At 42.4% G+C, this 21,592-nt stretch overlaps 1 protein-coding gene across 2 annotated transcripts in view; it reads left to right on the plus strand.

The window, feature by feature from the left end:
• The window catches only part of TP53BP2 (tumor protein p53 binding protein 2), a 70,302-nt gene that overhangs the window by 3,327 nt on the left and 45,383 nt on the right, over nucleotides 1-21,592 (plus strand). The window contains exons 1-2 of one of the 2 annotated variants that reach the window (XM_014524545.2): nucleotides 1,223-1,338; nucleotides 20,302-20,449. In XM_014524545.2, coding sequence (XP_014380031.1) covers nucleotides 20,302-20,449 — 148 coding nt within the window. In that variant the 5' untranslated portion in view covers nucleotides 1,223-1,338. Of the gene's footprint in view, nucleotides 1-1,222; nucleotides 1,339-20,301; nucleotides 20,450-21,592 lie in introns of those variants that run through there. The other variant, XM_025215146.1, reaches the window with a different exon arrangement.

The raw sequence follows: 21,592 nt of genomic DNA on the forward strand, positions 1-21,592 counted from the left end.
CCAAAGGTTTTAAAGCACTTTCCAACTGTAAAGGGAGTCTTTTTCTTACACTGGTGATGGGTAAAAATGAAATTGTTGCCCTGACTGTATGGCACGACATGATATTAAGGTATTGAAATTCTGCAGAAGAGTGTAATATGAAGTTCTTTTTGTGTCCTAGTACACTGGTAATGCAGAGATTATGACAGGGTTAAAATTAGCAAATTAAATGAGCCATGGTAAAGTTGTCTCACCTTCCATCTGCTGATCACTTGTGGGAGTGTGACTTGAACTGTTGTGCTGTGATAAAGAACTGGCACATTTTTTTAAAATAACACACTTTTCTGCAGCCTAATCAGTCGCTTTTGTCTATTTTACATTTTTTACCATTAGGATATGTAGCTATTAGGAAATAATTTGCATCGTTATATGTACCGGATAAAGAGTTTTACTGAAATGGTGGGAGGCTTCACAGATTGTAAAACACTCTCTGTGCTAGCTCAGTCGGCGCCATCAGTTCGGTTTGAAATCTTTGGCAGAAATGCTCTAAGACCCCAGTCCTACTAACTGACCTATACATAAGGATCCATTTGGAACTTTCTAGAAATCAGTAGGGGTCCATGCATGGGTGAGCTTTTAGAATTACAATTTAGCAAGTTGTTGCATGTTAATAATGTTGGTTATAATCATAAAAAGATTTTTCTAAATCAGATTTTCTCCATAGGGTTGTGACAGCGTTTATATTTAATAACATTTTGCTTGAAGAAAATGAAGCCTAGTACTGTTGTTTCAGCTACAGAAGGCTAATTCAGTGGCTTAAGTTTTGTATTTTATAATACACTCTGCATTTTTACACATAGCAGATACTGGGATTCTTAAGTTAGGAATGTGATTTCACAGTGCATGAAACACTTGGAACCCCCCCCCCCCCAAACAAACAGACAACCCCACAACAACAAACAAACAAAAACACTTCCAAAGAACCAAATGCTGAAGGACCTCCTGCTTATTCCATTAAAATGTAACATCCTCTTGTTCAGTTTTCTCTAACTAAACTATTCCCCTCATCAGTATGAAAAATCTCTGGTTTGACTATGTAACTATTAAAATACATCAAAATAAGCACCTTCAGTAGATATTAATTTCCTTAAAGGCAGATGATAAAATGTCAAATAACCTCATGAAATGTTTGTTGAACCTGAACCCCCATTTCTGCATCTGCCTGTTCCTTATTTAGGCTCCAGTTGGATCCTAGCAGACATACTGTTGTCTTGGTGGGACACTCAGTTTACTTCAAGGGAAGCTGGTGTGGCTCTAGCTGACCTGTAGGAGTGGGGCTTCCATTGCAAACTCTTTAGGGTAGGTACACCTGTCTGCTAGTTTGTTTGCTAGGTGCATCAGATATAACAAATGCCATATAAGTATTACAATTTTGGGCTTTCTAGTCGATTCAAATTGCTTAGTTTTGTATGTAAACCATTATTTTATATTATCATTTTAATACGTGACATTGAAGTCTTAGCTTAAGGGATATTTTGCTTAAACTTGGATGCTTCTTGGAGATTATGCTTTGCTGGACTTTTTTCCCCTGGAGTGTCACATGTGCACAGCATATTACAGTATTACAGACCTGTGAGCTGTCATGACTCACTGTTTTGAACTGCGGCTGTAAACAATATGTCACGTGAGCGTCCCATAGCACATTAATTTTTCAATAGTTTCATTAAAACAATGTTATTTTTAGTCCATTGAATACTTATTGCCTACTAAACTGTAGAACATTTTAAATATGTCATCCCTGAAATCTGTATTTTGTGTAACAGGAAACTTGTAATGTTAGTTGTTCAATATTTCGGTTTCTCTGAATGTTTTTATTGGGAATTATTTGTAGCTTTGTCATACTTTCAGAATCCTGGGGATTGCTAATTAGTTTTTCCTCTTGCTCTATCTATTCATCAGCAGTTCATTCAGACTGTGAAAGATCTTTGGTTTCTTCTTGGCACTACTGTTACACAGATCAGTTAATAGAGACCAAAACTGCAGAGTTTGAGAGTCTCTGCATACTATACCCTCCTCTTCCCCTGTGGCCATTGTCAGATTGGATCTCTGTTGTATTAACGAGAGGCCTGTTTGAAGAGCTGTAGGCTAAATTTAATTTAGAGAGCGGTCAGTAACAGTGGCTGGTAGAATGGAAAGTGTTCGTGTCCATTATTTTGCACTCTGGCTTCTTAGACTCATAATGTACTCTGTGTTCACTTCAAATCAATGGTGATAATAAGATGGCTTTAAACTGTCTTCTGTGTAGTTTAGCAGCTGTCCTTGTTAGCAGTTTGCCCTGGGGATCGCCTACCCCCAAACTATGCATGTCATTGAACCTGCTGAGCTTGTTTGGCTGGGTCAGTTTTTGTCTCTCTGGAAGGGAGGTGGGAAACCCTGAGGAAATGACTTGGTTGGAACAGCTTCCATGGCTTAATTACTAGTCCCCTTCATGCTACAAAGTCACTTCATTTTCTCATGGCCAAGCTGTATGGATGAAAAGGCTCAAGGGTTCCTCTGTTCTGGGAATGTCACTTCCCAGCTGAGTGTCAAAAGGAGGGTTACTTAATATTCTGCAAACTGTAAGGGGCTCACATTTCTGATGCAACAAGAAAATCAAGCAGCTCTCTTCGATGGCACCACTGTTTTCAGGTCTTGTTGGAAGTCTCCTTACTCGCTTCTTAATCGTGCAGATTCTTCTTGAACTTACTTAGGAGTTTTGCCTGGGTAAGAAGTGAGTAAGGAGAGTTAAGCAGGGCCTTTTGATTACCACCAAAATGACCATGTGTACAAAGGTCCCTGGAGTTCCTTGATATCACACGAAGCAGTCATACTCGTAAATGGTACTTTTAGGTCTTGGTGCTGAACTCTTCTGAGAAAATTCCAAACCTTGTATTTAATGTGAGAGCCCTAATTAAAAAAAATTTTTTTTTAAAGGTCATGCAGATCCTAGCTCTGTAGTTGGGGGCTAACAATAATTGAACGGACTTTTAGGCCTGTGCCACACTTAAGTACTTCCAGCAAAACTGTTAGTGCATCCACACTCGAAGCTGCTCTGTTGTAGCAGAACCCTTATAACGCCAAAATAAGGCTTCTGTCACCACCCGGCAGCTGGTTTGCAAAGACATGTCTGTGTTGTTTTCAGGCTACTTCAATATCTCTCTTTCCAGAGGGCACAGCTAAGGGAATGGAGACACCAGAACTGGCACAGGTGTGCGCAACCTGTGGTTGGTTCCCTGTGGTCGCTGTCCTATGCCAGCTGGCCTCCCCCTGGGGTAGGCAAGCCTTAGGTGAAATTCGGGAGGATTCCTTGACACTGGGAGTATTGGAAGGTCAAAACTGATTTCCGGCTCGTTTGTGCTGCTTTGTTGTTAATCATTGATATTTTTGTGCCGGTGGTGATGACAGTGGAGTGACTAATTTTTAAATCACATGTTTCACAGTTACTAATAGTGTTACAGTAACGTCTGATGCAAAGGCAAATGTTCACATATGTTTGGAAATCTCCAGTTTCTGTCTCAGTGATGTGAGGACTAAGAATATTTTCTTTAGGTGGTGACTGGATATAAATAAACTGTCATTCCTTCCACTCCTCTCTTCATCAGTGCAAGGTAGCTATGCCAGGTGTCTGAGGAAGCTCTGTATCCATTTGTTGAACATTACAGAAACACTCAAGGTATGTGCACTAACACCAATTATCCTGAAGTGATCCTTTGATAGAGGAGATTGTCGGTTTCTGTGTGTAGGTGGTACAACTGGGCTGCAGTGTATCGTGGCAGCTATTTAAAAAGAGAGGGGGAGGAGAATATTCTTGGTGGCGTCTTTGTTCATCTCAGTGCTTTTAATATCAGCTTTACCAGAATAAAGCATGCAGTTTTTTAAATATAATGTCATAGAACACTTGCACCTGGCACATTTTATTTATGAGTACAAAAAGGATATGGAAAAACTTGTGCGAGGGAAATGCAATTAGGTTAGAGTGAACAATGGTTGTGATGGAGTAAATAACAAAGACACTTTCACATCACCAGTCTTGGAAAGCTTCAGCCAGCTGTGTTAATCCTTTCAGTAGCTGTTTGCTTCAGTAAAGGTAGAAACTAACCAACTTTGCACTTTTTGCTCAAGCGTTTTACAATGAGAAACTAAGATGCAGAAGCTAAGTGACTTGTCCAGGGCCAGGCAGGAAATCAGTGGAAGGGTCGAGAGTAGAATTTGCATCTCTTGACTCCTGGCCTGGGAGTCATCGCTGTTGGTATTCTTTTGCTGGCCAAAAAAAAAAAAATGAAACCAGCATCCACAATGCTTAACCTTAAATGTCATTGCCTAAAATAATCGCGTCTCTTCCTCCACCCACATCTCCCATTAGAAGGGTTTTATGGGGGTTGGCACACAGATGTCCAGGGAACCATGACCATTGTGTTGTGCAGATCCTGCAGTGCCTTAGAGCAGAACTTGATGATTCATGATTTAAGGGGAGGGGGGCCTGAGCGGTTTTTAAAACTATATAATGAAGGCTACAATTATACTTATTTTTGAGGCAGTCTTGCACAGTAGTGAATTGTCAAATACACTGAGAATTCTTTCTTGGTATATATTTTTCCAAGTTAATTGGTAAGCAAGTAATTCACGCTTAATTTAACCCCTTAGTCTGTTTGTTCTGGTGATACAAAGCTTAATTTGACTATTTTTTTGAAGCTGAAATTTGAGGGAGAACTTCTGGCATTGTCTGTCAGTTATTTGTTGTGCTACAATGCCTGCTGCGATTTAAAAAAGGAAGGCTGCTTTTCTTTTGAGAGTTATCTGATGAGACCCTCTTGTTTTTAATACAGTCTTTTGTCATTTTATTCTGTTTTTTTCCTCATCTTACTGTCCAAAACCATCTCTGTTAAAATATTTCACTGGTCTTCCATCCAAGCCTATTTGGTAAACTGGGAATCGGAAAATATTTAGCCCTAACACAGAGTATTTTGATCTGAAGATCTTAAAGTGCTTTGCAAATGGTTAGAAAAACGTTCAGTGCTTCATATCACTTTATAGATGGTGTGACTGAGGTAAATCACATTTCCAGCTTTTTTACCTATTGAGATTAGGGAAACATTTTTAAATTTTGGTTTATACTGTATGTTTGACAGCTCTGGGTCTACTCAGGTTTCACAGGTTTGAGTCCTGGAAAAGCACTGCCTGTCAGTAACAGTGGCTAAATAGAATCTGAGTTGAGAAAAGTAGGCAAACTTCCTTTCTTCTAAGCTTAGCGTAGAAGAAAGGAAGGGAAGATAGTTGGCTCACGGTGCCCAAAAGTCGCCTCTAAACAACGTGAAAGTAGCAGGAAAAAACATTCACCTTCTCTCTAAGAGAGCTCTTCATTTTAACAGGAATCAGGGCATGTTACTTGTCAGAAAATTAACATCTTAAAAATATATAGTGGTTAATTTAAAAGGAGGACTTGGATTTTTGTTGAAAAGTGTGTTCTGTGTTGTCATTCAACATGTTGATAACAAAACCTGGGAAGAGACTTTGGATCTCCTGACTTCCAGTTCAGTATTTTGCTTAAATAGTCAGATTTCCTCTGTCTTCTAAAACCCTTTTAATAAAGAAACTTTAGTTGAAATCTGCATTTTAGAAAGGTTGGACTTTCTCTGAGAGGTGAAATTAACAAAGCTGTGGGAATTTATGCTTTGTTTGCAGGAGAAGGATGGCAAAAAACAGTGGTTCTTAACGTTTTAAGACTCAAGGCACCCTTTGATAACTTCTCAGAATATAGTGGCACCCCATTTAAAGGCTAATTTATTTCTTATAGTGCTTATCTTCTTGCATCCTGCTGCACTCTTAAAAGTATCTTGCTGGGTGGCAGGGTGACTAGGGACACCTGAGGGCATGGCCAGTGGTGGTGCATGGTCCTTGGAGTGACAGGGGCTGCTCAGCAGGGTAGGTTAGGGAACTTGGGGGTGGGTCTGAAGGAGGCAGCTGTTCTTGCAGGAGGCGGAAGGGGGTGACAGTGGCCACTGGTGCAGAGGCTAGTGCCAGGTGATGGTGGCAGCGTCAGGACGCTTCCATGCCTTGCTCTTCTCACAGTTTGCCCCTTCTCGTCGCCAATCTGTACCTGAGGAGGTGAGGGAGCCCTTGCTGATGTGGCTGCTTCTCCAGGGACTCAAATGCCAGACTGTTCCCTGTGGCCCCACCCAACCAGCTCTGGGAGCATGGGAGGGGCCTGCCTGCTCTTGGCAGAGCATGCTGCTCAGAGCCATGCGGGGGAGGGGGGCTGATACAGAGGCTGCACTTTTCAGCACAGCTTCTTCTCCTGCTCCTCCCATGATGCTGGGGTAGCACAGGGTGCCTGATGCGTGGCGGATCCAGCATTTGCCACCTCTCGCATGGCCTGGGTGCTGTAAAATCCCTCAAAGGATCTTGTTGGATCCCACAGAGTTCCATAGTTCCCTGGTTGTGAATCATTGGCACAAAGAGTAAAGATGGAATTATCAAATGCACTTGTCCTTGGCTGCCTCCTGCTTTCATTTAAGTCATTGGGGTCAGAAGAAGCTGATTGCACCCTAAACCTGTTTTTGCAAATAAATTCTCATTTACTATGCAGTCTTAGTAGCTTCTGCTGTAACTTTTAAGTGAAGATAGTAGTTTATAAATAAAATTTAACAGGCAGCTTTTGCTAGTTGCATTACAAATGGGTAGTAGATTCACCAGATCTTGGGAAATCTTTCCCAATAATTGTATGGCATTATTAAGATTTAGGTATTCATAACCCCAAACCACACTTAATGTTATTTCTGTTAATTCAAGTGGGGAGTGTCTTTCCTTTCCAATTATTGGTCATCTGCTCTTATCTGCATAGTTTCTGTGTACATGTCAGTTGGGAAAACAGAGAATAAATACTTTGAACCCTGTGCAGTGTCAGCAAACTCAGTAAGTTGCTGAGTACAGTAAACAGTGGAGCAGCTAGCTCCTGGCAATAGTCTGGTCTAGTCAGGTGTAGGTCATATTAAATGTGCTGCTATGTCACCGACAAGCCATTGGTGGTCCTCGCTGGTAGAGAATCTTAATTGTAGCTGTTTATGCTGAAGAATACGTGGCTTCCTTTTTTTTTCATTGCAGGAACATGTGCACTGTAAGAGGCCATTTGAGAACAATGAGTTTCTCATAATAGTGCCCCAAAGGACCTTTCTTTGAATAGCTTTCTGTTGGCCTGTAGCCATCCTGGAGACTGATGCAACAGCACCTCTGATTCCAATGGGTGTGTTGTGACCGTTGAGTTGTTGGAGCAATAATAATAATAAAAAAAAAAAAGGTTGCAGAAAGGAGTTGGGATAGTTTAGACTTAAGGTGTCAAAGTCATGCTTCACTTATGTGGATGTTGTCTAGGCTATGCTATTTTCTTTGTGCAGAGTATGTTCCAGCAAAGAAGGTCAAGTGCAAACCTTCCTTACGGAGAATGGGTTAGTTCGCAGTTTATCTACTGTAATAATTGTGGAGTATTGTGTATGACCAAAAACTGAATGAATTGTTCTTTGTATATTGACAGCATGCTTAGCCCAGGACTGAATGTGGAAGATGGGAACGTCTCTCTCAAGGAGCTTGTGTCTAAAGGTCTTATCCTTTTCTCATTGAGTAGAGGATGAGGACTGCACTCCAGCATGGACATGGGGAGTTTAGTCTAACCATTGTCTGAGGATCAGACTTTATTCAGTCTATTTTAGCTGGCTTTTTAAAAAGTGTTTAACAATACAAAATGGCTAGCTAGTTGTCACTGCATAGATGTTTACACTGCTGTTTGTGGACAGCTTGAAAGTTGTGCTCAGGCTCTTTGCTTATTAGCCACTTACACCTTGGTGGTAGTACATACAGCTTGACCATGGAAGCTTTGTTAAACTTCCCGTACAGGATCAGGTTTCGCCTGAGCTGAGTGCCCTTCAAGCCTCTCTTCCTGAAGTGCATTTGGTATTTACCTGTGTGCCGCAGGCCTCGAGGACAACAAGTCTGTTGGAAGGAATACCCCCAAGTCCTTGTTCAGACTGTTGTTCTGTCTGTACTCTATTAGCCTTTCCTTTTGAGTTGGACTGTCTGTTTCCAGGCAATACTAAGAAAAGTAGTCAACAGACTGATTCATAGAAGGACTCTGCTTCATAGATCAGAAGCACAATGTGTGTGTGGATTTAAAGTAGGCTGCAAAGTGCTATATGAGGGGCTTCAAGGTTGACCCTAAATAACTGTGTAGATATAACTTCATCAGCCATGTAAAAATGTCAGTAGAGGAAGCAAGAACAATTGGGGAACATATGGAAGAAGCGAGTTCCAAGCACTAAAGGGTATTGTGGGGGAAGAGGAGGGTGTGGGGAGGAATTGTCAGTCTCAGCAATGTTATAGGGACTGTTTACACCCATTTCTTACACTGTTTTAGATAAATTCTTGCAAATCCCCTAGTACAGGTGCAGCTATAAGTGTGTAACAGGGATCCAGAGGCTCCTATTACTTTGAGAGAGATTGTAGCAGAAATGTCCGCATGCAGCTGAACATGGGCTAGCTGCAGGAGGGTAAGTGGCCAGAGAGCTATAGGCTGCAAGATCTTACTGCCTGGCTACCTGTTTAGTGCATGGCTACCTATCTAGCAATAGCTCAGTAGGGAACAGCCTGGGACTCTGGCTTCTCCCTCTCAGACTCTGGGCCCCTTAGCCCTGGTCTTACCCTCAGGGGCTCCAGTCTCTGGTCTCACCCTCTTAGGTCCTGGTCTCGTTCTCTTGGGCTCTGGGCTCCTCAGTCCTGGTCTTGCCCTCTTGGGTCCTGGTCTTGCCTTCTTGGGCTCCAGGCTCCCTAGTCCTCTGGTCTCACCCTCTTGGACTCCAGTGTCTGATCCCTCAGTTCCAGTTTGTGGAAGACCCTGATCCAGGGAAGGCTGCTCTTCATCTTGCTTCCAGCCTCCTGGAGTCACTAACCCAGGCAGGCTCTAAGCTGGCTGTCCTTCAGGCACCTCTGTGGCCTCCATACCTCCCCTTTCAGCCACACACAGTCCTCTGGTGTACACTTAAACACAGGCATAAGCTAGCTGCTACCAAACTAAAATTCATTCCCAGCTTGGATCTATGTCATACCACAGGGATAACAAATAAGCACATAACAAGAAGAACTGAATTTCGATCCTGAAGTTGGAGCTGTTGAGCTTCCTTCAGCCCTCCTGTGGCCTGGAGTTGCTTTGCCTTGGCAGGTCAGAACCAGTCTGAGGTCTCAGTGATGGTCCTGGCCTTATGAAGCCTGTGGCCATGCCCACATGGGTCTCCTAGCCCACCACTCCCCCACCAGGCCTGTCAGTCACAAGCCTGATTGTGCTTTCTGCACCTGGGGCAAACAGCCAGTTTTCTTAAAGCCCTCCCCACATCTAACAATTCCTCCAGGGCTACTGGAGCCAGTGGTTTCTCTCTGGCTCTCCCCTTCCATGAAAGGGTATGGGCCCCATTACAACGTAGTGCAAAGATTGACTGCAACAGCTATAGAACTGCATGTAGAGACTGCATTTATTTAATTAAATTGGTTTTTCTTCTATCTATTCAGTCAAATTAGTAAATGTCCCTATTCTTTATTGTTTGTCTGTCATACATTGAAGGCTGCTAGCCCAAAACCATAGCTAATTTTAAAAAGTTATCCTTGACTTGGGGCATGCAGACTTGTGGCCTATGGGTCATAGCAGCTGCTGCTTTTACTGTCACATGGTGGGGGATGGCCCAGGGGTCCATATGCTACCAGCTTAGCCCATGTAGTGGTGGGAAGGGGGCTGTGTGCTGCCTGTGCAGCCTGCATAGGGTGGAAGATCCAGGGGGAGGAGTGGGGCAGAGTGCGGCCTGCACAGCTTATGGCCTGGGGATTATCTGCCTGCCTGCACTGCCAGTGGACTCCAGCCACACTGAAGTTGGATAGCCCTGAGTGAAGTAATCCTTGACTTGAAAAGGTTAGTTGTAAAATCAAAGTTAAAGCGAAAGTGTTGTGGCTATGTAGATTATCACTCCTGGCTAAATATCCTCTGTTTTAACTTTTCTATACACTGTAGAATTTCCACTGATTTCTTCCTAATGTTCTGCTCTGTTGATATTCTATTCTTGCATATAAATTGCTAGAGCAATTCTAAGCAATAATTATCAATAGGGATCCTGGTTTTCTCTGTTTAAAAATGTAAAATTCTCTGATTAAACCCCCCCAAATCCATGTTTTTCCATGATTAAAATGAAATGCCACTATATATAGATAGCTAGAGCTAAAGATTGAGATGTCAGCTGAACACAGTATTTTATTGATATATTTACAATTTTAAAGCAGTTTGGAAGCCTTCCTGTGCCTCAGTCATTATAATAAAATAAATTCTAGTACCTGACTAGCTTGGCATTTGATTTTGTTTTTTTTATCATGGAAAATTTGAGCTCCTTCTGCCCTCTCACTTGCCAGGACATGGATCCAGTTGCAGCTGCCACTTCCCTGTTCTCACCCCCGCTGCTGTTTTGTGGCATTAAGCAGCCCTGGTTATGCCAGTGTCCTGCCCATGCCATTGCCCCCCACTCATGACCCACTGTTTCCCACCCCCCCTCCCAGGACCCCATACCTTAGTGTGTGGGGGGGGGCACAGGTGATGTCAGGGGTGGGTATGCCCACCAGATTTCTGCGCCCACAGGGTGCCATGTGATATGGGACTGCAGCTTGGCCAGACCAGCTCTGGGCAGGAGCCAGCCCTATGGCCCAGTGGGTGGGATCTGGCAGAGGGGGAAGCGCCATGCTGCCAAGGTGAAATGCGGCAGTGCAGAGTTGTGCCCTCTGTTGCTCCTGGGCTGACAGGGGCACCTCACCATGGTGGCGTGGCACTTCCTCTAGTGCTGAGTCCTGCCCGCTGGTCTGTGGAGGCAGCTCCTGCCCAGAGCTGGTCTGGCCAGGCTGCAGCCCTGTGCCCCGCATCTTGATGTGGGCATAGGAATCTTGCGGGGGTGGGGCATGGGACTATGTAGGAAGGAGGGTCGCAGTCAAAGCTATCTGCATCATGTTCCTATTTGAATTATGTTGAGAAAAATTAAGTCCATGAACAGTCAGTATTTAGTTGCTTGATCTCCGTATATCCCTTGCTGATGTCTCAAGTGGAGCTGGTATGGGGCAGATGTCAGGTGGTAAAGTACTTGCATCTTCACTTATTCTCTCTGAAGCAGTTTCTTCCCTCTGTTCTTGGCACTAGGAAAAGCAGCTTCTTTAAGTGTTTCTCTTTTCAAATAACTTGCTTTTTAATATAAAAACATGACAAACTGCAATGTCTTTTTTCCAATAAAGATTTTAGTATGTTTATGTTGTATGATCCATCTTTACCATAATCTAGACAATGGCAGTGGCCTCTTAAAAAAGGCCAATAATTCTGTGTTCTCTTGCAATACAATTGAAAGGAAAGGGGGCTGTCCTTCATTTAGGAACAGAATAATTTTAACAATCATAGTACTTCTACTGGACTCCACCTACCTTGCATCATAACTTCCTTTCTCATGGTTATGGCTAAATGCCAGTACAATATAAACTGCTTTGTGTGCAGTGGCTAAGAAGAAACCCACTGTGTGTATCGGGTGTGGAGATAGGTAAATATTAAACTTTTCTGTACCTTTCTGTTGAGTATAATCTTGCTTTAAAGTGAGCTGATGAAGATGAAAGGAAGAAGGTAACAATCTATCTTTCTTCTAGTCAGCCTGTTATGTGACCATTTGCTTACCTTAATCTTTGAGTACTGTGAATGTAAATGCTATTAAAGACCAGGTGGAGATTCGAAAGAATTTGTTATGAATGGATCCAAAAATCATTGCTTCAGATGCTTACTTAGTGTGACTGCTTAAAGTACTGCCTCTCCTATTAAACTGAGATCTAACTATGAATGAACAGGGAATACTGTTTATCAGAACATGACATATCTGCCTTGTACAACCTGGCTTCTGTTGTGCAGAAAGTCAGAGTCAGGTCAGCAGAAACATGAGACATTTTAGCAGCTGATTTCTTCTAGGGTGGGTTAGGAAGGTGCAGTATTGGTATTTCCAGGGTTGGGTAAGGTCTAGCACTTCTGTTCAGAAGTCTTGCTTAGAGGGATTTTTATTTACCTGCAAAACCCTTGCTCAAGGCGCTAGGTCTGTACCTGGAAGTAGTTACAGGTATAGATTTTCCTTTATAACTATATATTTTTCACAAATTGTTCTTGTAACCTAATAGTCTTTTTATTTGTCCTAAAGATGACAGGTTACTGAGTTTTTTGTTTTTTTTTATATTCTAACTGAAAATAACCTAGTTTAAAATGTACTGGTATTTTAGTTCAGGATGTGAATTAGACTTGTAATTCTTCCACATCCCACGCAGTGTTTAAAATCAGCTATTGCACATACGAAACTATGGCTTTCTGGTGGTAAGAAATTTATTTGTTGCTATGTATTCTCACTCTACGTGGAGGAATCATTGCAGGGTGTGTTACGCAGGCATTTTTGGAGTCTTGCACCTTGGAGGACAAGGTCAGTGCCCATTGTTGGAGTTAAACTTTTTATGTTGTAGGGAGGGGGAGTTTGTAGCTTGTGCTAAGTGCTGCTAGAAGCATACCATGCAACAGGTGGACAGTTTGGGGAGCAAAATCCTTTCCATGTGCCTGCTTGGAAGAGTTTAAAATACTATGCTAAACTGGATGGCGAAAGCACTGAGATTAGGATTCCACTATGTAACCCTGAATCCGAAGAAGTGTGCATAGATCTTGTTTTAAGGGAGTATTTAAGTCCAAGTAACACAAGCTGACCTTCAACACCAGTTCCCGAGGCTACTATAAGAAAATATATCTAAGGAGTTAAAATCGGCCTTCTGTGATTCAAGCACGTTAAAGTCGTGGGTGTGTCTTAAACCCACAAAGCAGGGAAGCTCTGAGTTGTTGAAATGACATTATTAACTCTGTCCCCTGCAAGATACTAAAAACAATGCATGACTCCTTAAGCAGTGTTCTTTTGGGACAACTGGGTCCTGTTCCCACTTGGTCACGTGTCTCAGTTTCCCCATCTGTCACAAGCGTGCTGTTTGCCTGCCTGCTGGGGTGCAAGATGCTCTGAGGTCCTCAGGTGAAAGATGCTATTTGAGTAGAGAACATTATTGCCTCTTATACTGGACAGGACAGGCTTGAGTTAAAGAATTAGTCCTGGACTTTGTTACTGTAGTTAAATCCAGAACCTTAACAACATTTTTTTTTTTTTAAATGTAGTGTTTTGTGAGAGACTTTTTTATTTTTGGAAGAATGCTGCAGGATGAAGTTTGAACTTCAACGACTCTGCATAAGAGTTTTGACCAAAACAGTGGAAAAGTACAGCCTGCCCTTTAGACCAAGATAATTTCAGGGATTACCTCATACATGCTATCTTAAAGCTACAAAATACAGAAACACTTCTGAATTCCAGTCAATATAGTCATTTAGAGTATTCCTTGTCCATAAAACAAAGGATTAAAACTCTTTGATGCATCAAAATATGAACCAGATTAAGAGACAAATAAAAATCCTAATTGGTATAAGAAATACCTTCTAGCTCAGGGGTGGGTAAACACCCAGAAGTGATTATCACAGCCAGAAATTGTGATAATGTTTGATTCATTTAGGCATTTTCTACTTTATTTTAAGATTTGTGTCATCACCTGTTTAGAGAATGGAGGAAGGGATAGTTATGGTTAAAAAGTATGTATCTTTTTTTTTTTTCTCTTTCAATATACTTTAACCATTAAAGTCTTCTGGCATATGAAGATATAACTAGTCCTTTATGTAAAGAAATATGTTCTTAGTTGAAGAGCCAGTACTGATGTAACATATATATGGTTTTAAGCTACTCTGTTCTAAATTGGCTGAGCTGTAGCCAAAACCCCCTTTGGTTGTGAAGACTAGCATTTAAGTAAGTAGAACAGGTTTTTTGTTTTGTTTTGTTGTTTTTTTTTGTTGTTGTTTTTTTTTTTAATAGAAACTGATTAGCCAAAGCTGAAAGTCAATCCGTGCTTTATTAAACCTCATATAAATGAGCTTGCTGGAAGTAGTCCTGCGACTGAATTGAAGAAAATGATTGAGAGGATCAAGCCAGGTTCAGTGGTGAATCTGGGGAAGTTTATTAGTGTCACTTATGTTATAGGAAAGCAGAAGAGAATGAAGTTATAAAATGGGGTGTGGTATGCTTTAATTTGTACCTCCATGCACCCTATTTTAGTTGCTTTTCCTGCTGCACCTTCTTTTAGTTCCTAGGTGTGTGTTGCATTCAGACTTAGTGGACTGTATTTAAAGGTGATGTATAAATTACATTGATTGGAAGCAAATGATGTATATTATGCTGAAACAGCTAGCACAGGGGTGGGCAATTATTTGGCTACTTAACCAGTTTTGGTGAGCTACTGAGGGTTGCACGCACACATGTGCACGATCCCCAGCCTGCGCTCCCTGGAGCTGCAACCTGTTGGCTGCATCTGGGGAGGCATGGGGTGGAGCCTGGTTGCCAGCCTCCTGCAATGCCCTCCCTTGGCATCAGGGCTCCTGGAGCATATGTACATGTACCTTCCCACCAGCCCGTAGCTCCTAGGAGTCCTGATGGTAGGGCAGGGCTGGATGGGCCGGTATGGAGGTCTGTGGTCAGGGGCTGGACAAGCTGCGGCAGCTGCTGGCTGGAAGCACCCCCACTTGTTGTCACTGTATAATGGCTGGAGCTGCCAGGGCCTGAGCACGTTTTGCTGTGCGGTGCTGGGTGGGCAGGGCTGCTTCCACCCAGTATCCCCTGTGGCACTGGGAGATGCAGTCCAGCTGTGCAGGCCCTGGGTGCCACCTCCTAGCAGAGGCTGGGGCCCAAGCATGGCTCAACCAGGCCCTGTGGGGATGGATTGCATTTCCCAGGTTCTGCAAGGGATGCTGAGCCGCAGCAGCCCTGTCCACCCACTACTGCATGGCAGGCCCCAAGTGAGCCATGCTTAGGCCCCTGTCTCTGTGTTGGCTCCAACCTCTGCTGATGGGCAGGTGGGCAGGGCTGCTTCCACCCAGCATTCCCCGCAGTACCTGCAGAGGCTGGAGCTGGAGTTGCTGCCTGCCATCAGAGGTGGGGTCCTGAGCACAGCTTGTCCAGGGTCTGCCATGTGGTGCCGCCCACCAGCGAGCCAGATGAAATCAATTGGCAGACTGTATTTTGCCCACCCCCAAGCTAGAAGGTATTACTTATACCAATTAGCATTTTTATTTGTCTTTTAATCTGGTTCATTTGTATACTGCGGTAAAGAGTGACCTTTTTATGTACTCCCTAGTGCTGTCAGATTGCCTGTAGATCACGTTAGTTGCATCTTGCTGACTAAAGATGGTCTCTGGCTAAAGTGGATGGGCTGATTTTAGTTGTCCTGCCAACATCCTTGGTGCATCAGACCAAATGGTCTCCCTTGGTCATGGTTCCATAAAGTTTGAAATAACTTTCTTGGCCAGAAGTTGGCAACCTTTTATGAGTGACAGGCCAAATCAATAGACCTTTTGTCCACACATAGGCTGCTGCCACCCATTTCCCCTGTTAACTGATGCATCCAGCCCAGAATGTTGGGAGAGATGCTTGGTTGGCTGGATCGGGCTTGTGGGCTGTAGGTTGTGTAGCACAGTCAGCTGAAATGTAATGCAAGTTTCTGCAAATTCTACTATTCTCAGTCTGTAAGACATCTCTGTCTTGTAGTCCCTTCCAGGCCTAATGTCTATGAAATATGCCCCAAACTACATTACTGGGATGCAGTGTTTTTAAGTTTTAAAAGTCTTTTCATATTTATAAATTGGTGAAGAAAAAAGCAAAGCGTTTTGACTAATGATAAGCCAAGAGATTGGGGGGGGAGGGGGGTGGAAATCTTTGTACAGATTTCTGTACCTTCAAGTCTACACAAGTCCTGTCTAAACTAGAAAATTAGCATATTTTTAATACCTTGGATAAGTGTGATTGAGGACATTTTTGGATGTTCGTCAAGACGGGGCAAATTGCTTTGAACATTTTTAAAGCCTGATGTTTGAAAATGGTTTGAACCTTCCCTCCATACATACAAGAATGTTTTCAGCTACAACTATTGAATGGAAGGGGGAGAGAGAGTTGTCTCTGGCTGTTTGGCCAAGTCCAATAGATGATGAATAGCAAGATGCAGCTACAAGAAATGCATTTGTATTCCAGTGGGAGAAATTGTCAAAGCGGAGTTTGAGAACCTGATTTCCACTATTTAGTACCCAATTTTCTGTTCACTTCAGCTGGAGTTTTGGATGGTCAGCACTTCTAGAAATCTGTCCGTTAAAGTTTTTGGAGGTGCAAAAACATCTGTTTGAGTTACTTGCAGGAGGCTTTCTGGCCTGTTGTGCAGAGCACTCAAACATCCCTTGCTGGGGGTTCCCCAGTAGCTTCGTGTCGCTGCTCTTGGCTCCTATGGTTCCCTTTGCATGGCTTTTCTGTGGGAATTGTATTTGGAGGTTGATGAGCCTGTCATGGGCCAGCTGAGAGAGTGGTTGGTGCATGCAGCACTCAAGGTACTGCAGCTGAAGTCTAGTCTCTTGGGGGCCATTGCCAACCGATAGAAGAGCTGCCACCAGGTTCCTGTCATTAGTGCCGAGGAGGAGAGTTAAAAAGCCATCGCAGGCCTTTCATTTTCACCATCTTCTTTGCCTTCCCCTGTGCTGTCCTTTGCTAGATGTTCCTCTAGTGTGAGGTAGAACCAGGCAAACTCACCACCTGTGGTGGTCTTTCTCTGTGGGGTTCTTGCAATTCAGCAGGCAACAGAGTAACGGGGGATACTTTCTTTGCTCTCTCCTATATGGGGCAAGTAGGTGGACAATATGTGATCTGCTGAGAGCAGGGAAAGTGGGAAGTGGCTGCTCAAAATGCTTCTGGCTTATATCGGAGCAAGTGATGGGAACATATTGTGGGGTGTAGTACAGAAGGCACCCCATCATCACCTCATAGTAATGGGGCTTATGAAGACACTTCAGGATGTAGCTTAGGGAACACATTTTGTATTCGTAGCTGAATACAACTATTCTTTGTAACCCATGTTATTAAGGGCAAAACTATCTTGGGTTTTTGTGGGTAAAATTAGGAGCATGTGATCCTTGCTGAATAGTTGCTTCTGGGTATATAAACCCCAAGATTAACAGTAAGAGTGAATAATCCTTTATAAGAGCTTCTCATGTAAGGATGAATCACTCGCAGCAAATACCTTCAACACAATACTCTCTTTCCTGTAGAGAGACAGCACCTGGGGGAGTATTTTTTTTATGAACAATGTGTTTGCACTCATTAAATGTGAAGTGTTTTGGGCAAGAGTGAGTAAAATGATGTGGAAACTGGTATATTGCTCATTCCTGTAAAAGCCCTGTCTTTTGGTTTTTGTTTTGTTTTGTTTTTACTGCAGCTGCAAATTTGGTTGAGGTTAAGGGGAAAAAAACGCACCAACTGCTTTTTTCCTGTTTTTGGGTTCTGTTTCTATGATTACATGGTGGCTCTGCCTGATGGAATGTCATCCTGCCCCCTTCTTCCCTCCCACCTCTGAGCTCTCCTTAAAATACTGTGTATTTAATACTGTATGCTATGTACATTTTTAATTATGGACTCTTGTTGCAAATTTGAAGCTGAACAGCAAAGCTTCTGTTTGGAAGCTTCAAATATGGCTTTGTGGCGAATTCGGATTGTCCTGTAACTTGGGTGGGCACTTCACTGGTGCTTTCTCATAAAATGTACAGCAGAGTCTTGCTGGCCTTTACTATGACTGACTAGGGTTGCCAACTCTGAATCTATTGTGGGAGGTTTCCAAAACACCAGTGTGCCTGCAAACATGCCCACATGTATGCATATATCAGTTGCAGATTACAGTGCATAGATTTTACATCAGGAAGAGAAATACATGTTACTATTACATTTAAAAAACCCACTGGACTACTGTATAAATCAGATTCAACATTTAATTTTAATGAATGCCCTATCATTTATCTCCTGGGTGACTCTCAGGAGTCTTCTGAAGATTTATATCCAATTTCTGGAGACTCCAAGGCAATCCTGGAGGGTTGGCAACCCTACTGTAGACAAATAGGGCATGCTAACTCTGGTGTGGTCCTCTAGCCAGCCTCCAGTGCATCTCTGCTCTGGGCAGGAAAGTGTACCCCCTAGAGTACAGCATTGCATCCAAAATTTAAGTTGTGTGGGTGTTCAGCTGCTGGGAATATCGGCGAGTGCCTTTCAGCCAAGAGTAGGCAAGGGAGAAGGGGCTTCTGATTTCGCTCCTTTCTCTCTTTCTGTGCGAGGAATGCATGAATGACTGAATTCCAGCAAACGCACTATGGCTTCCCCCCCACCTCTTTGTTCACTCATTCTGTCCTCATTTATTCAGTACCACAAATTTGTTATCACTACCTGTTATCACTACCTGTGAGGCTTTCCCTCTTCCCTTTCCCTCTTCCCTTTCTTTTCCTTTTTTCTGATTCCTTTGCTAATCTCGCTCGTTTGCGCTCTTGCTGTCCTCACTTTAACTGAAATTATGCCTGTTCTCAGGGATGTGAATTCCCTAAGTATTGTGGGAATTTTGTACTTTTTTTTTCCTTTGGCCTGCTGGATGTTCCTGGAAGGCCTTTTGAAAACTGTGTTGCCCATGCTTTGGGGAGCTGTGCCAGGAATGGTAGACTGGACCTTCTGCTTCTGGATTTACTGAATCTGTTGCATTCCTGTTGGTTCAGTCATTGGCTGTTGAATACACTGAGGTGGCAATTCCACATACCCTCTCCAGGTAACTGTACATGTGGAATACTTAGATGCTTAAAGAATCTGTTAAAGGATTTATTAGTTCAAGATCATACTAAAAATGTACAAGAGAACTGCTTGAGACCCCCGTTTTTGGCAGGGGCAAGGAAGTGGGAAGTGTCCACGCAGTTGAAAGAACATTTTAAAACTGGAGGAAAACTAACACTTCCCTGGTACCTGATTTGAGTCATGGTTCATGCCAAGCATTTTTCAAATCCTTAAACCATTGCTCATAAATAATGTTTGCCTGTCTGTTGTTACACACCCTCTTGATAATTTTAACATGGCTTTTAAGATTAAATAAATATGGCTAGTGTTCCTCACCCAGTTTCTCTGTTGACATGCAAAATGTTTTGGTAAAGGACCTATAGTTAAAATGTTGAGTTGGTTTAACAGGTAATTGCTGTAATGAAGACATTTGACTGATTAAATAGAATTGTGTGCATAGCTGGAAGTGCTGAAAGAAAGTTTGAAGAAGAAAATAATTGGCTCCAGAAAGAAAATTATTATTTATTGTTATAAACAGTATCTTTCATTACAATTTAATTATAATGTAGTAGAACAGAATAAGATACCCAGCTGTTTTTCACGGGCGCTGATCATCTGCAGTTTCCACTGAAGTAAGTCACTGAAAATTGGACAATATACTTTTTTTTTTTTTTTTTTTTTTTTAAGATACCCCTTAAAAGTATTGGAAGGTGGGGGGGCAGCAAAGAAGCAACGAGGTAGCTGCAGGACTTGTTTCCCCATAGAAAAATAATACTAATTAAAATTTAAAGTTAATACTAACTAAAGATGTTTTGTCAGCACAAGAGGCTAGGTAAGATTTGAATCGCATTTCTTCTATGATTGCATTTGCACCATGGTGTTTTCAAGGCATAAGAAGTTAATTTGTGTGATCTGTAAGGGAATTTCCAGTGAAGACTGCTGTGTAGGCACAAGCTGTTTGCTTCCATATTAATTTCTTACATAATAGAATTTCATTCTCCAGATTTTAATGACATCTTTTTCCCTTCATGAGAAGCAATTCCTTGTTCAGAACACCTCTAAGCTATGGAAGGCTGTTACTGCAAAGTTGTTTGATGTGGATGTCCAATATAGGTACCCTACAGTGATAAAGAGTTTTCATACTTCATTAACCCTCTCTTTCTCTTTCAGCCTGAGAACAGGCATCTGTAGCTTATTTCAGAGGTTTTTTTTATTGTAGGATGAGGATGCATTATTTAGTGCAGATATCTTGACTCAACTAGCCAAATAATAATAAAAAAATCATTGTCGACTTAAACTGAAAATGATTTCCCATAGTGTCTAACTTTTAGTGCCTCATGAATTCTTGTGATCCTGGCTGGGTTTTGTGTATGTGTGCAGTGATCAGCAGTGACTGCTGCCAAATGCTTTGTATTGACAATGAAGAGCTTCGCAATAGGGTTTGTGGTATGCAGCTGAGCTTGTATCATACATTAATTGTATGTTTTTTTTTCTTTATCTCTTCCAGATGTTTCTTACAGTGTATCTTAGTAACAACGAACAACACTTCACTGAGGTGCCAGTTACACCTGAAACCACGTGCAGAGATGTAGTGGAGCTGTGTAAGGAGCCGGGTGAGAGTGACTGTCACCTGGCCGAAGTATGGTGTGGCTCAGGTATGAGAGATGCAGCCTTCGTAGTGATTTGCCATCTGCTATTTGCATTACAGTAGTTTTTAGAGGTTAAGGTCACATTTTGGGTAGATACTTTACAGATATCCAATAGAGAGAGAGTATCACTCCCAGAAAAACTTAGAGCCTGCCTTGCAGGTAGTTGTTTGATCTAAAAGTGACCTGAAAAGATAAATATGAGCTTTTGGCCTACTCTTCTCCTCCAAAGGAAAAGACTTGTGGGCTTTTCATTTGTGGCTTGCTTTTCTTTGTGTTAGAACTCAAATCTGCCAACCCTAGGTGACTGGAGAAAGAGACGTGAGGGTTAAGTGAATGAGGCAAGGGAGGGTTTTTAATCAGTGTGTTTAAAATGGTATGGGTTATTTAATTCCAAATACTTAAAGCATCTTTTTGAGAAGAAATTGCTGGTAAAAATGCAGCCACTCCCTTTCGTCTAAATTCTGAGAATTAGCCATACTTTTTCTCTGACAGCCTGAATGTATGCCAATAAAATTGGAGAATATTCCTGATTTGTTTTAAGGTTTTAAAACAGGGTGTCAAATATAAGGTCCATGGGCCAGCTCCAGCCTCTAAAAGCATTCTGTCTGGCATGCCAGAAATCTGACAGGCTACCGAAAGTTGCAGGGCATGGCCTGGTGCACAGTTCAGGGTCCTTGGTGTCAGGTCCCTGCACTGCTATACAAATGTGGCTGTACCACAGTTGCTGCTGGCCCTGCATGTCCAACCTAGGGGACCCCCCTAGGGTCTTAATTTGGCCCAGGGTAAGCTTGACACTCCTGTTTTAAAACAAAGAAATATTTTTCTATTATTTAAAAGTAAGACGTCTAAGACTTCATTTTTTGTCTTTTATGTTATGTAAAAAGACATTGATCCAATTTGAAAACTGACTTTTAGGAGACTTTATTATACAGTTCAGTGACTGTATCTCATCAACTTGGAATCATGGAAAGGTAGGTCTGGAAGGGACTTCAGGAGGCCATCTAGTACAACCCCCTGCTCAAGGTGGCATCATCCCTGTCTAATTCTCATTCAGGTGTTTGTCTAGTCTGCTCCTGAAAACTTATTCATAGATGCTAGGGTCGGAAGGGACCTCAATAGATCATCGAGTCTGACCCCCTGCATAGGCAG

Source organism: Alligator sinensis, unplaced genomic scaffold (assembly GCF_000455745.1).
Source record: "Alligator sinensis unplaced genomic scaffold, ASM45574v1 scaffold753_1, whole genome shotgun sequence".
Lineage (NCBI taxonomy): Eukaryota > Metazoa > Chordata > Crocodylia > Alligatoridae > Alligator > Alligator sinensis.